Source organism: Geotrypetes seraphini, chromosome 6, assembly GCF_902459505.1.
Source record: "Geotrypetes seraphini chromosome 6, aGeoSer1.1, whole genome shotgun sequence".
In the NCBI taxonomy this organism is placed as follows: domain Eukaryota; kingdom Metazoa; phylum Chordata; class Amphibia; order Gymnophiona; family Dermophiidae; genus Geotrypetes; species Geotrypetes seraphini.
In genome coordinates, this window is record NC_047089.1 from 86,949,737 (window position 1) to 86,965,171 (window position 15,435).

General features: G+C 49.5%; 1 protein-coding gene across 9 annotated transcripts in view; it reads left to right on the forward strand.

The window, feature by feature from the left end:
- MYCBP2 (MYC binding protein 2) overlaps positions 1 to 15,435 on the forward strand; it is a 977,923-nt gene that overhangs the window by 205,607 nt on the left and 756,881 nt on the right. For all 9 annotated transcript variants that reach the window (XM_033949399.1, XM_033949405.1, XM_033949401.1 and 6 more), the window contains exon 15: positions 7,256 to 7,460. In XM_033949399.1, coding sequence (XP_033805290.1) covers positions 7,256 to 7,460 — 205 coding nt within the window. The remainder of the gene's footprint in view (positions 1 to 7,255; positions 7,461 to 15,435) is intronic.

Consider the following 15,435-nt stretch of genomic DNA (forward strand, 5'->3'; position numbering starts at 1 on the left):
GGCGGGGTCCCACTATACCAAAGAATTTTTGGAGGAGCAGGATCTTCCTGCCCCTCCGAGGGAATCCCCCCGCCTTCCGTTAAACAAGGTCCTCCTTCAGACCTTACTTCGGAACCTCGAGACCCCTCTTACGGTCGCGGTGGTGCCCACCAAGATGGAATCTAAATACCGGACGATTCCCCCCAAAGGTTTTGACAAGGGGCAGCTATCCCATCAGTCGCTCCTGGTGGAGTCGGCTCTCAAACGATCGCAGCCTTCCAGGGTCTCCGCTGCGGTCCCCCCTGGGAGAGAGGGGCGGACCCTCGATAAATTTGGCCGCCGACTGTATGCAAATTCTCAGATGGCGACGAGGGTCCTCAATTATGCCTTCTCCTATTCTTCCTACCTCACAACAATGGTGAAGGACCTTCCGGAATTCCGGGGGGTGATCCCGGATTCACACAGGGACAGGTTTGCCACATTTATGTCGAACCTGTCCCAACTGCGTCTGTATCTGTTTCATGCGGTATACGATGCATTTGAGCTTGCCTCGAGGGTATCGGCATGTGCGGTAGCGATGCGCCGGCTGGTGTGGCTGCGTACCCTCGAGATGGACCCCAACCTGCAGGAGCGCTTGGCTAATCTACCCTGCGTAGGGTCGGAGTTATTCGACGACTCCTTAGAGGCGGCAACCAAGAGGCTTTCTGACCAAGAGCGCTCTCTAGCCTCAATGGTGCGCCCAAAGCCTAAGCCCACGCCTCAAAGGGCATTTAGACAGCCCCCTAGGCGGTATCCCCAGAAATCGACGCCGGCCTTTTCGAGACCTCCACCCCGACGTCCACAAAACCAACAGGGTAGGGGAGGTCCCTCCAAGCCCGCTGCGCAAGGGGCATCCAAGCCAGCGCCATCCTTTTGACGGGATGGGCGGCTGGGGGCTGGCTCCCGCCGCGATGTCGCCCAACCCCCTCCCCATCGGGGGTCGGCTCACAGCCTTTGCCGGGGCTTGGTCAGAGATTACGTCAGACGCATGGGTGCTCCGGACCGTCTCAGAGGGCTATTCGCTCAACTTCTCCAGGCAGCCTCCAGACATGCCTCCCGGGGCTTGCCCGCCCAATCGGAGCCAGTTGGCCCTTCTCCGAGAAGAAGCCAGGGCCTTGTTGAGCCTCCGGGCAGTCGAATTTGTACCTCCCGATCAGAAGGGCCGGGGGTTTTACTCCCGTTACTTTTTGGTCCCAAAGAAGACCGGGGACTTGCGCCCCATTTTGGACCTCCGGAAGCTCAACAAGTTCCTGGTCCGGGAGAAGTTCCGTATGTTATCGCTTCCGATTCTGTATCCTCTCTTGGATGAGGGGGATTGGATGTGCTCCCTGGATTTGAAGGAAGCGTATACCCATGTTCCGGTGCACCCCGACTTTCGCAAGTTTCTAAGATTTCAAGTCGGGGAGTTGCACCTCCAGTACCGGGTCCTCCCTTTCGGTCTGGCTTCGTCCCCTCGGGTGTTCACGAAGTGTATGATGGTGGTCGCAGCTGCCCTGCGCTCCCGGGGGTTGCAGGTCTTTCCCTATCTGGACGATTGGCTGATCAAGGCCCCGACCAGGGAGGGAGTTATTTCAGCGACCCAACAGACTATCTCGCTTCTTCAGGGTCTAGGGTTCGAGGTGAACTTTCCCAAGTCTCACTTGCGCCCGACTCAATCCCTCCAGTTTATAGGAGCCGTGCTGGACACTGTTCTCCTCCGAGCCTTCCTTCCCTCTCCTCGGCTGGAGGCACTGCTTCGATTGGGTCGTCAGGTTTCGCAGCTGCATGTAGTGTCGGCTCAGCGCATGATGGTGCTTTTGGGTCACATGGCATCTACGGTCCAAGTGACGCCGTTCGCCCGTTTGCATCTGAGGATGCCTCAGTGGACGTTGGCCTCGCAATGGCGTCAGGATCGCGACCCAGTATCTCGCCACTTGACTGTGACTCCGTCTTTCAGACGCTCGCTCCGTTGGTGGACCAACTCTACCAATCTGTCCGGGGGTTTGCTCTTTCGCGTTCCTCCGCATCGCAAGGTCCTGACAACGGACTCTTCGGAGTATGCGTGGGGGGCTCATCTCGACGGTCTTCGAACGCAGGGCCTATGGTCGGCTGCGGATCGTCGCTGTCACATCAATGTGTTGGAGCTTCGTGCCATTTTTCTGGCTGCTCGAGCCTTCTGTCATCTCCTGCGCGATCAAGTAGTGCTCGTCAGGACAGACAACCAGGTGGCCATGTATTATGTAAACAAGCAAGGGGGGACGGGCTCTTGGCCTCTGTGCCAGGAGGCCATGCGCCTTTGGACATGGGCTGTCTCTCAGAACATATTCTTGCGTGCGGTTTACATTCAAGGAGAGATGAATTGTCTGGCAGACAAACTCAGTCGTCTTCTCCAACCGCACGAGTGGTCGCTGAACTCCCGGGTGCTGCGCGAGGTCTTCGACCGCTGGGGGACTCCTCAGGTGGATCTGTTCGCCTCACCCGAGACTCACAAACTACCTCTCTACTGTTCTCGGATGTACTCCCGGGACCGTCTCGAGGCCGATGCCTTTCTTCTCGACTGGGAAGGGAGGTTCCTTTATGCGTTCCCTCCTTTTCCTCTGATCTTGAGAACGCTGGTGCATCTCAAATCGACGGGAGCCACTATGATTCTCATTGCTCCTCGTTGGCCCAGACAACACTGGTTTTCCCTGCTACTTCAACTCAGTGTCAGGGAACCTCTGCTTCTGCCGGTCTTTCCCTCTCTGCTTTCTCAGAGTCGGGGTTCGCTGTTACATCCCAATCTTCAGTCCTTACATCTGACGGCTTGGTTCCTTTCCCCTTGAATTCGGTTCCGGTTTCTCAGCCGGTGCGGGAAATTTTGGAGGCCTCTCGGAAGGTCTCGACTAGGCTGTGTTATTCCCAGAAGTGGACCAGATTTTCATCCTGGTGCTTCTCGAACCACCTGGACCCGACTTCGGTTCCCGTGTCTTCGGTGCTGGAATATCTGTTGCATCTGTCGAATTCTGGTCTGAAGACGTCTTCCGTTAGGGTGCATCTTAGTGCCATTGCAGCGTTCCATCGGCATCTCGAGGGGCGTTCCCTCTCTTTGCATCCCCTGGTGTCTCGTTTCATGAGGGGTCTTGGGAATGTTCATCCTCCTCTGAAACCTCCTCCTGTTGTGTGGGATCTTAATGTGGTCTTGGCTCACCTGATGAAACCGCCTTTTGAGCCTATCAACAAGTCTCTTCTTAAGTTTCTCACTTGGAAAGTGGTCTTTTTGATTGCACTCACGTCCGCCCGTAGGATTAGCGAGTTGCAAGCTTTGGTTGCGGATCCGCCTTTCACGGTGTTTCATCATGACAAGGTGGTTCTTCGCACCCATCCCAAATTTTTGCCTAAGGTTGTGTCTGATTTCCACCTCAATCAGTCCATTGTTCTTCCGGTATTTTTCCCGAAGCCCCACTCTCATCCTGGTGAGGCGGCGCTTCACACGCTTGACTGTAAGAGGGCGTTGGCTTTTTATCTCCAACGTACTAAGTCTCATCGGCAGGTTCCTCAATTGTTTTTGTCCTTTGATCCTAATCGGGTAGGACATCCGGTTTCCAAGCGCACCTTGTCCAACTGGTTAGCTGCTTGTATTTCTTTTTGCTACGCTCAGGCTGGTCTCCCGCTCTCGGGTCGAGTCACGGGGCATAAGGTCCGGGCGATGGCGGCTTCGGTTGCTTTCCTCCGATCCACTCCTATGGAGGACATATATAAAGCTGCCACCTGGTCTTCGGTTCATACGTTCACCTCCCACTACTGTCTGGACACTTTGTCCAGAAGCGACGGCCGGTTTGGCCAGTCGGTGTTACGTAACCTGTTTTCATGAATTGCCATCCTCCCTCCTGCCCTTTTTTGGTTGGCTTGGAGGTCACCCATGTGTGAGAATATCATGCCTGCTTGTCCTGGGATAAAGCACAGTTACTTACCGTAACAGGTGTTATCCAGGGACAGCAGGCATATATTCTCACAACCCGCCCTCCTCCCCGGGGATGGCTTCTTTGCTTGATATGGAACTGAGGACCACGAGGTGGGGATGCGCCCTCTAGTGGGCAAGAAGGCTAGCACATGCGTGGTGCAGTGTGCAAACTTGAAACTTCTATCAAGTTTGCTTGAAAAGCTGTCCGCGCCGGGGCTCCGTAGATGACGTCACCCATGTGTGAGAATATATGCCTGCTGTCCCTGGATAACACCTGTTACGGTAAGTAACTGTGCTTTCTTCTCATGCAGCACTTATGAAATACATACATTCTGCAATATGTGTATAGAAGGACCAGACACTCTTGACTTTTTCCCCATAGGTTGGCAGCTCATCGTAGGTCATTTGAACAGATTGATCCAGTTCTGATTTTGTCAGTTGGACAAACAGAACTTCATCTCAATGCGTGCTGATTCCATATATCCCCAAAACAGCCTAGCCACATTTGTTGCTAGTTCCCTCTCTCAATCTCAAATTCAGTGCGATAATATTCACAGTGCTATTTTCTAAGTAATCAGCTCCACTTTATGAAGTAACCCGCCCCCTTTTTAATTTATGGAGTTGCATCTTACCAAAAATTTAGAGCCAAACTTACCTTTTCAATAAATCATTTAATACTGCATAGATTTTTCTAGTGGCATACTCGTATGAGTGCTAGGCTTAGTTGATGTGTTTCTGGAGTGTAGAGAAGTGCTGCCCGATTTCTAAATCGATTCACTTTGGGTGAATCGATTTGTTGTTTGTTTGTTTTTTTTAAATCAGCCTCGCCGAATCGGTGACCAACCTTCCCTCCCCCCCCCTTGCCTTCAGGTCTCCTAAAGCAGGAGCAACAGCACTGCCTCTTGCTGGCCGTCCACTGCCGCTGCTGCTCCTGCTTTAGGGGGCGAAGGGAGAGGGTCAGTCGGAAAGTGCTAAGTGCTTAGGCGCTCTTTGCAGCATCCTTCGGCTTCCCCCCGGCCTCCTGCTCTTACCTTCAGTTAATTACCAGCCCGCAGAGAGGATCACTGGTGCTATAGCGATCCCTTCAGGCTGCTGTTATTCTCAGTAGCACATTCCCTCTGCCACGATCCTGCCCCTAACGTCGAAGGAGGGGCGGGACCACGGCAGAGGGAACGTGCTGCGGAGGCCAATGGCTGCCTGCAAGGATTGCTACAGCACCGGTGATCCTCTCTGCGGGCTGGTAATTATCTGAAGGTAAGAGTGGGAGGCCAGGGGGAAGCCAGAGGACACTGCAAAGAAGGGGGGGGTGGGAACATGCAGGCCTTGGGAGGGGGCAGGCCATTGGGGGAAGGGACCCTGGTGTAGAAGTACATGGAGGGAGGGAAGGGAGAAGGGGTACTACTGGATAAGTGGAGCAGGGAAGGGAGAAGGGGGTACGGCTGGGCAGGGGGAAGGTAAAAGGAAAGGGAGAAGAGGTGCTGCTGGACCTGGCAGAAAGGGAGGGAAAGGAAAGATGCTACACATTGGTGGGGCGGGTGAGATGGGGAGAGAGCATGTTGGGTTGGGAGTGAGAAGGAGCGATGCCACTTGAGGGAAGAGGCAAGGACAGAGAGAGAAAGCATGCAGGAGGCAGAAAGTGTTGGACTCATGGAGATGGCGAGATGGATGGGGAGGACAATAAAGGAGGGAAGGAGAAATGTTACACAGGGGAAGGAGAGAGAGATGCTGGAGGGAGAGGTGCTGGATGAAAGGGTAATTGAGAAAAGGATAGATGGTGGATCTGGGAATGGTGGGGTTCATTGCTGCAGCTGCATGGATGGAGGTGAAAAAAGGAAAGATGCTAGACCTCTGGGGGAGGGAAGGGAAACGGAAGGGGAGGACAGAGATGGAAGATGGATGGTTAGCACAGAGAAAAAGGGAAACAACAAATGAGCAGGAGACCCTGGCAGGCGAGTTATCAAAAGACAACCAGAGCCTGGGACCAACATGATTTGAATAATGACCAGACAACAAAAGGAAGAAAAAATAATTTTATTTTCTGTTTTGTGATTACAATATGTCATATTTGAAATGTGTATCCTGCCAGAGCTGGTGTTAGACCGCAAACGTGAGCTAGGATTTAACAGAGAGAGGAAAAGTCTTTTTACACCACAGCGCCAGTGTGGGTAGGAGAAGGCAAAGGGGATGAAGAGGGTATAAAAGAGGTGAAGAGGCTATAAAATAAACCCACCAGGATGTTTGAAAAAAAATACCCAATTGGGCAGAAAAATCGATTCAATAGACTGAATTGAAATTTTTTTTTTTTCCTGAATTGGGCAGCACTAGTGTAGAGTAGATAAAATGGCATCTTCTATTTTATTTTTGTGTTAAATTTAGTGTAACTTGTGACTTTTAATATTACTGAATAGGTAATTTTTAATTACATTGAAAACTGCTTAGATGTGATCATAATCTGAGGTACATTAAGAAATAAAGAGACTTGATACAACAATTTGAATATTTATTCAAATAAAGACTCAGGAACATCACCATATTCACATTATATTGCCAGACATTTTGGGCTAGATTTATTAAAATATGTTACTGTGTTAGTACACAATCTTAGAATATCTATACTTCTATAGGGTGAAACAACAGATGAGACTGCTACAGGTCCTTACATAGTAGCTAATGCTTACTTCAGTTACACATACACAGGTCATGGACAGACACTCAGCAAATACAGAATATGGCATCACAAATTTGTAAACAAACATGCAGTTAAAAATAGCAAGCCGAAAACACACTAGAAATTATTTTTTTCTGTACTTTGCAAAATACAAAAAACAGAGAAGCAAAATTCCTCAAGTTGACAATCCAGTCTGTAGATATTGAAAACATTTAAAAAAATGTTCTTCCTTTTCTTTTCTGAGCTTTTTAGTTTTCTGATTGGGCTGGTTCCAGTCTCTCTTCCACTATTGTCTCTTGGTCTAAGGCTTTTTTTTCCAGTGTCCCATTTCATTTTTTTCTCTTGTTTTGCCTTTTCTTGGACATTGATCTTTCCTTTTTTCATCTTTCTTTCCTCTCTTTCTACCCACTCATCTAAATTTTAGTTCTCAGTCTCCTCTTTGTCACTTCATCTGTTCCCTATCTCTAGCCTTTAGAAGCCTTCTTTACTCATCTACCTTTTACCCCATCCCTAGTTTCCTATTTCCTTTGCACTAACTGTTTCAGTCCTCATCTATCATCCTCCCTGCCTTCTATTTAATCATCAGCAGCAGCTGCTGTCAAAGTAAGTAAGTATTTAACACTTAAAGTCTTTCAATATGTTCAAATTAGGTTTTGGGATTGAAAATATGGCAACTGCAATGGATGAAGACTTTGAAGAAGAATTGGATGAGAAAGATGAAAAATCTGTAATGTGCTCTCCAGGAATGCATAAGTGGAAGCTGGAGCACTGCATGGTGTGCACAGTTTGTGGAGACTGTACAGGTTATGGAGCCAGTTGTGTGAGCAGTGGACGTCCTGACAGGGTGCCAGGAGGGTAAGAATGCAAAGTGTTGTAAATTCTTTTCATAAGAATTTTTGAAACGGCAAAGGGTATTAAGGATGGTGTGGTGGGGTGCAGGGTTAGGCAAAAGCAGAGCCCTGAACCTTAGCACAGACCAGCCGAGCAGAAACTGGAATGGCCTTGGGTAGGAATGCTGTCTAAGATTCAAAAGGCAAGACACTTTTCTGGTGCAGTAGTAAAGATTTTTATTTTACTCTTTTCAGGGTGAGAAGCAAAACAAAGGTAACAGGTGCCTGTCCTTGGCACTGGAGTATGTTCATATCAAACAGTTCATAATAACAGAAAATATGCAGTTTTTCTTACAGTTGCAATGCAAAACACAATTCAAAACATCAAGGACATGTTGTCATCACTTGCTTGCTTCTCTCACAAGGCAGGTGTTTGTTAAGTTCATTAACTTGAGTTCTGTATCATAGCCACCCTTCTTAAAGGGCTAGATTCACAAAACAAACCGATCGTGTACTGATCGGTTTGCGACCTCTTTACTGTTAAATTTCCATCCGGTCTGATTCACTTACCTCTCCTGCGATCTGCTTCAAATCTGTGCATGCAAATGAGGTGAAACGCATGCAAAGTAGGCTGGGTTGCGATTCCCAATACCAAATTTCCTATCCGACTGGGCTGGCCGATCACCTGAAGAAGCAACTGCTGGGGACCAGTCGAAAACATCTTTCCGACTGGAAGCCCTGCTCTCTGCCCTGCAATCTCTCCTGCTTGCTCGCCCCAAATGCTGCACTGCTATGCCACGATCTTCCCCGAATCTCTCCTGCCGCATTGCCATTCTCCTGCCCTGCCCCGCCCAGCGAGCCCATGGTTTTAACTAGCGGGTTTAAAGCGGGTTAAAACCACGGGCTCAAAACTAACAAAAAAAAGTTTTCAATTTAAAAAAAAAAAAAAAAAAAAGGTTGCATCTCAGATGGGCATGCGCAGACCATCTACAGATGGTCTGCGCATCCGCGGGGATCGCTATAGAGCGATCCGTGCAGGCAGATGGGGAGGCGTTCCTCCGATTGCCTCCATCTGCATATTTTTTGTTCCTGAATTCATCAGACCTGCCCGGATAGGACCCGGATCGGGCCCGATCGGGCAGGTTAGTGTATCCCAGCCAAAGTTGGCTATATCATTAGTTCATTAAAGCAGCCTGCTTTTATCTCTTAAACTTCGGCAAGGCTTTATCTTGCTTGAGTCTTGTGCTGTGGCTTCACTGCTAGATTGCCACTGTTCAGGAACGTAATTCTTATCTCCTGTGTGCACTGAGTTTAATAATTGCCAAACTCCCCTGCATTAATTCTGCATCATACTATAAACATTTCACAGGCTTAGTGAGGAAGGCAAAACATACCCTGAATATTATTTGTCTCTTTCATAGGTGAAAACCTCTCAAACAAACAGAATGTAAGTTTTAAAGCTCTTGACTCTAATCACTGGTTAGAAGCAGTGGTGTACTAAGGGGGGGGCGGGAGGGGCGGTCCGCCCCGGGTGCCAGCCATGAGGGGGTGTTCCCGGCCTTGCCGTTCATTCCCCCCCCACCCCCGAAGGACCGCTCGCCCCACTGACCTTCCTGCACCACCTGTGAAGCAGCCTGCAGCAGGATCGCGACTTCAGCGATACCTGAGCTGCTTGGGCGCTGCTTCCTGCGCCGCGGTCCCGCCCCTCCTCCGACGTCAGAGGAGGGGCGGGAACGCGGCGCAGGAAGCAGCGCCTAAGCAGCGCAGAGATCGCTGACGTCGGGATCCTGCTGCGGCTGCTTCATAGGTGGTGCAGGAAGGTCAGTGGGGCGAGCGGTCCTTCGGGGGTGGTGGTGGGGGGACTGAACGGCAAGGCCGGGAGCATAGGTAGTGCTGCTTCATAGTGGTGCGGGGAGGCCAGGGGCGAGCGGTCCTTCGGGGTGGGGCGGGCGGGCAGGCAGGCAGGCTTTCAAGGAGGAGGGGGGTGACAGACAGGCAGGAAGGCCTTCAAGGGGGGGGCAGGCAGGCCTTCAAGGGGGGGACAGGCCTTTGGGGGGGTGTGCAGACCTTCAAGGGGGTGAGACAAGCCTACAAGGGGGTGGGACAGGCCTTCAAGGGGGGAACAGGCCTTCGGGGGGGTGCAGGCCTTCGGGGGGGGATGCAGGCCTTCAAGGGGGGGACAGGCCTACAAGGGGGGGACAGGCCTACAAGGGGGTGGGACAGGCCTTCAAGGGGGGTTCAGGCCTTCGGGGGGGTTCAGGCCTTCGGGGGGGTTCAGGCCTTCGGGGGGGGGACAGGCAGGCAGGCCTTCAAGGGGGGGACAGGCCTTCAAGGAGGTGGGACAGGCCTTCAAGGGGGGTGCAGGCCTTCAAGGGGGGACAAGCCTTTGGGGGGACCCTGGTTTAGAAGTACACGGAGGGAAGGGGGTGTTCAAAGAGACGTGCATATGCCAAACTGGGGGGGAGGAAGAAATAATGGGTCTGAAAATAGAGGAGAGGGAGAGAGATGATGGACCATGGGATTTAGGGAGGGAAGGAACAGAAAGGGAGAGAAATTGGACACAAGGGATGGTGTGGAGGAGGGATAGAGATACTGGATAGGAGGGTAATTGGGAAAAGAAAGGGAGAGATGGTGGACTCGGGTGGTGGGGAAGGAGGGAGAGATGCCGGATGAAAGGGTAGTTAAGAAAAGGTGGATCTGTGGAGGGAGATGAAAAAAAGGAAAGATACCAGACTTCCTGGGGAGGGAAGGGAAATGGAAAGGGAGGACAGAGTTGGCAGATGGATGGTTAGCATGCAGAAAGAAGAAAGAAGGAGACCCCAAGTTATCAGAAGAAAACCAGAGCCTTGGACCAACAAGATTTGAAATATAACCAGACAACAAAAGGTAGAAAAATTAATTTTATTTTCTGTTTTGTGATTATAATATGTCAGATTTGAAATGTGTATCCTGACAGAGCTGGTGTTGGACTGCAAACGTGAGCTAGGATTTAACAGAGAGAGGAAAAGTCCTTTTTGTTTCTTTATTTTATTTACACCACAGCGCCAGTGTGATTAGGAGAAGCCAAAGGGGGTGAAAAAGCTATAAAACCCACCAGGAGTTTTGAAAAAAATCACCCAACTGGGCAGGAAAATCGAATTGTAAAACCAATTCAATAGGCTGAATCGAATCAAAATTTTTTTTCCTGAATCTGGCAGCATTAGTTTGCGCTACTGTCTTAGACTTTAGGACCTGGGATTGGGGAGAGATGGCATCCTCAGTACTTTATAATGCAAGTGAAACGAGGATTTGGTCAGACTTTTGAAGGGTCTGCAGAAAAAAAATATTGTATAGGCCGGGGACATGAGACAGCAGGAAATGGGAACTTTTCTTCCTTCTATTTTTGTGAATGGAAAGGCTGAGGGAAGTTGACAGAGTGGACAGTTGGAAGGGGTGGTGGGGGAGGTGACATTGTTGAGAATTCAAGGTGGATCTCGTGAATCTTATCGTGGAAGAACTCTGCCATTGTCTGTGGGGAGAGTGAAGAGGGGATAGGAGGCGGGGGCACTTTGAGTAGAGTTGAGTGTTGCAAAGAGACAGCGAGGGTTGGCACTAAGAGTTAGTTAAATGGTTGTAGTAGTTCTGGTTGGCAAGCAAGAGGGTAGATTGAAAGGACGTCAGCATGAATTTGAAATGAATGAAGTCGGCAAGTGTGCGGAATTTAAGCCAAAGGCATTCAGCAGCTCGAGCAGAGGTAACAGATTTTGGGGGTCAACCAGGGCTGGGGTTTGGCATGTCTTACAGGATGGGAAATGGGAGGGGCAAGGGTATCGGTAGAAGATGAGAGAATGGAGTTATAGGAGAAGACATCTTCGTCGGTAGACTTGTTTGACATAGTAGTAGAAAAGAGAGATGAGACAGTGGTAGAGAGCATGTCCGGGTCAATAGCCTGAAGGTTCCTAAATGTATGGGTAGTGATTGGTCGGGGTTAGGGAGGAGGGTGATGTGTTGTGAAGGTTAACAGCTGATGGTCGAAATGGTAAGATTTGAGGTGCAGAATTCGGCGATAGAGCAGTTGGAGGAGAGGATGAGGTCAAGGCAGTGGCATTTCTGGTGAGTAGGGGCAGTGGAGCACAGCTGGAGGTCATATTGAGGACATTAGATCGAGAAACTTGGACATATAGGGGTCGAAAGGGTCTTCGGCATGGATGTTGAATTCGCCGAGGATAAGGGAGGGAGATGAGGGTTCAAGAAACAAGGAGAGCCAGGAGTCAAATAGTGTGGAAGGAGAAGGATTTGTCAGAGGGTCAGTAAATAACCGCTACTCTGAGAGACAGGGGGGGGGGAGGGCGAGTAGACGGATGGCGTGAACTTCAAAGGAAGGAAAACAGTGAGATTAAGGCAGAAGGAGGGTTTGATATTTACAAAATGGTGAGAGTAAGAGTCCAACACTGCCTCCATGACCATCTAGGTGAGGCGTGTGTGAGCTTTGTCCCCGTGTCCGCCCCGTCCCCACAAACCATCTGATCCATTCGCACAAGCCTTGAATAGTTTTATACTGAACTTATTTTAATAAAGTATAAAAAGAAACAATATTCTGTACAATTGTCATTTTATAAATCAGAGTTCTGGCTGCTGAACTATAGGAAGAGATCTTCAGTTGTCAGGGCTTTGTTTATAAATGTTTATCAACATAGTTACAATAACTACTTTTATCATAAAGCAAAAAGAAAAGAAATAGAATATAATTTTTTTTTTACCTTTGTTGTTTGGTTTCTGCTTTCCTCATCTTCTCGTCATTCTCTTCCTTCCATCCACTGTTTGCCTTTTCTCTACCTCTTCCATATGGCATCTGCTCTATTTCTATGTCAATACCAGAAACTGTCTGCCTCTCCCTTCCATCTCTCCCTCCCCCCACCACCAATTGGTCTGGCACCCATCTTCTTCCCTCTGCTCCTCCCATAGTTTGGCATCTCTACCTGCTTCCCTTCCATCTCTCACTCTCTCACCTAGGTGATTTTTACCATCTCTCTCTTCCTTTCCTCCTTTCAGATCTGGTATCTGTCTCTTCCCCCTTCTCCAATGCTCTGGTATCTCTCTCTCCTATCCCTTTCCCTTCCTTTTCTTTTCTGCTCTTTCTTCTCATAGATACATAGAAATAGACGGCAGATAAGGGCCAGGGCCCATCTAGTCTGCCCACCCTAATGACCCTCCCCTACCTTTGCCTAGTGAATAGATCCCACGTGTCGATCCCATTTGGCTTATTTGTTTTCTATCTCTTGTCTACTTTCTTACTTTCCAGTCCTCAATTTACCTTTCATTGTGTCTACCTACAGCTTGCCACCTCTTTCCCTCACCCCTTCCAGTATCTCACTAACTGTTCTCTTCCCCCAATCCAGCATGTGCCCTTTTTTCTTTATCCCTTCCTTCCATCCAGTATGTGCTCCCCTCTCTCTCTCCACTTCCCTTCAGCACCTGTTCCTCTTCCTCCCCTCCCCACGTCCATCCAGCTTCTGCTGCTCCCTCTCTTGCCACTTCACTTCAGCGTCTACTCCCCTCTCCTCTCCCCACTTCCTTCCGGTGACTCTTCCTCTCTCTGTCTCTCTCTCCACTTCCTTCCGGTGACTCTTCCCCTCTTTGTCTCTCCTCTCCACTTCCTTCCGGTGACTCTTCCCCTCTCTGTCTCTCTCTCCACTTCCTTCCGGTGACTCTTCCCCTCTCTGTCTCTCCTCTCCACTTCCTTCCGGTGACTCTTCCCCTCTCTGTCTCTCCTCTCCACTTCCTTCCGGTGACTCTTCCTCCCTCTCTCTCTCTCCTCTCCACTTCCTTCCAGTGACTCTTCCCCTCTCCACTTCCTTCCAGTGACTCTTCCCCCCCCTCTCTCTCTCTATTCTCCAATGCAGCTTCTGCTCCCCTCTCCCTCCTATTTCCCTCTTTCTCTACTTCCCTTTAGTGCCACTCAACCTCTTCACTCATTGGGACATCTCCCTCCCTTCCTGTCACCTTCTTGGGTGCTTTTCAGAATCAAAGTTTTCTCTCTACGAGCGCCCCGGATGCCACAGCCTTCTAACAAGTCATGTGCGACTGTCCCGAAACCTGGGCGGCTCGCATCAGAGAAGTTTCGGGGCAGTCATAGAAACATAGAATAAGATGGCAGAAGAGGGCCGGTGGCCCAACAAGTCTGCCCACTCGAGAACCCTCCCTCCCTGGTATACCCATCCTTTATGCATAACTCTGTAGCACCCCCACCTGTTTGTCCTATGGACTTTTGAAGTCGAGCACGCTACTAGCCTCGACCACATGGCGTGGAAGTTTATTCCATCGACCAATCACCCGTTCGGTGAAGAAGTATTTCCTGGTGTCACCATGAAATCTTCCCCCCTTAAGTTTTAGCGGATGCCCTCTTGTTGCCGTGGGGCCCGTAAGAAAAAATAATTCTTCCTCCACTTCAATGCGACCCGTAATGTATTTGAATGTTTCTATCATGTCCACTCTTTTTCTGCGCTCCTCGAGAGAATATAGGTGCAGTCTGATTAGACGTTCTTCATATGTGAAGTCTTTAAGTCCTGAGATCATCCCAGTGGCCATTCTCTGGATCGACTCCATTCTCTTCACATCTTTTTGATAATGTGGCCTCCAAAACTGGACACAGTACTCCAGGTGAGGTCTCACCATGGATCTGTATAACGGTAGTATGACTTCAGGCTTTCGGCTGATAAAGCTCCATCTGATGCAACCCAGCATTTGTCTAGCCTTTGCTGAAGCTTTCTCCACCTGATTGACAGCTTTCATATCTTCTTAGATGAGAACTCCCAAGTCCCTTTCTACAGTGGTTCTCGCTAAGTTTTCACCATTCAAGGTGTATGTTCTGCACGGGTTTCCGCTCCCAATGTGCATTACTTTACATTTTTTGGCATTAAAGTTAAGTTGCCAAGTACTGGACCATTGTTCCAACAACAGCAGGTCCTTCTCCATAGTGCTGGGCCCGGTTGCTCTGCCCACAATTGCATAGTTTAGCATCATCAGCAAACAATGTAATTTTGCCTCGAAGTCCCTGAGTTAGATCTCTAATAAAGATATTAAATAGCATCGGGCCTAAGACTGAGCCCTGTGGCACTCTGCTGGTCACCCTTGATGTTTTTGAGGGGATACCGTTCACCATTACTCTTTGAAGTCTGCCGCGAAGCCAGTCTTGCACCCATGCTGTTAGTGTTTTTCCTAGTCCCAACGAGTATAACTTGTTCAATAACCTATGGTGTGGAACACTATCAAAAGCCTTGCTAAAGTCTAAATACACGATATCCAGGGACTTGTGCAGCTTGTGTGAAGGCTGTGGTGTCCAGGCCACTTGGAGAGAGAAAACTCTGAAAAGTACAAGGGAAGGGAGGGAGATGGCCCTGATGAGGGGAAGAGATGCCCTGACCATGGCAATCAGGTGGGAGGGGGCTGCTGGACCACCCAATTGCGAGGAAGGCTGTTGACCTGGAGGGGTGGGAAGGGAGGTAACATGCGACAGATACTTTACTGTGGAGACAAGGCCATTCTCCACTCCACGGGGTGGTGAATGGCCTTGTCCCCATACCCGTGGCTACCAGTCTTTTTTTTTTTTTTTGCCCCGTTTCTGCGAGGTAACAGTCTCTAGCCCTAGCAGGAGCTGCAGCTCTGATTGGCTGTCCCTGTAATAGCTTAATTGCAGTCAGGGAAACTTGCTCTGCTGTGTTTGTGCCATTTCTCTCACCCCACCCACTCCCTGCCTCCTGCTAGGGACAGTGGGTGTGAAACCTGTCTCTGACTTCTGCCTGGCAGAATGCTTATTACCAGGGAAATAAGGCTGAGGCTCGGGAATGCTTTTACAATACAATGCTATACAATAAAATTTTTATTTGTATACTGTCAATACCTTCATGAAGTTCACAGCGGATTACATAAGTAATTATGGTGATACAAATTAAAAACTAGTGTTACAATATTTAGGAATTATAAGTAACAAATTCATGAAATAGATCTTTAAGTCTTTTTTG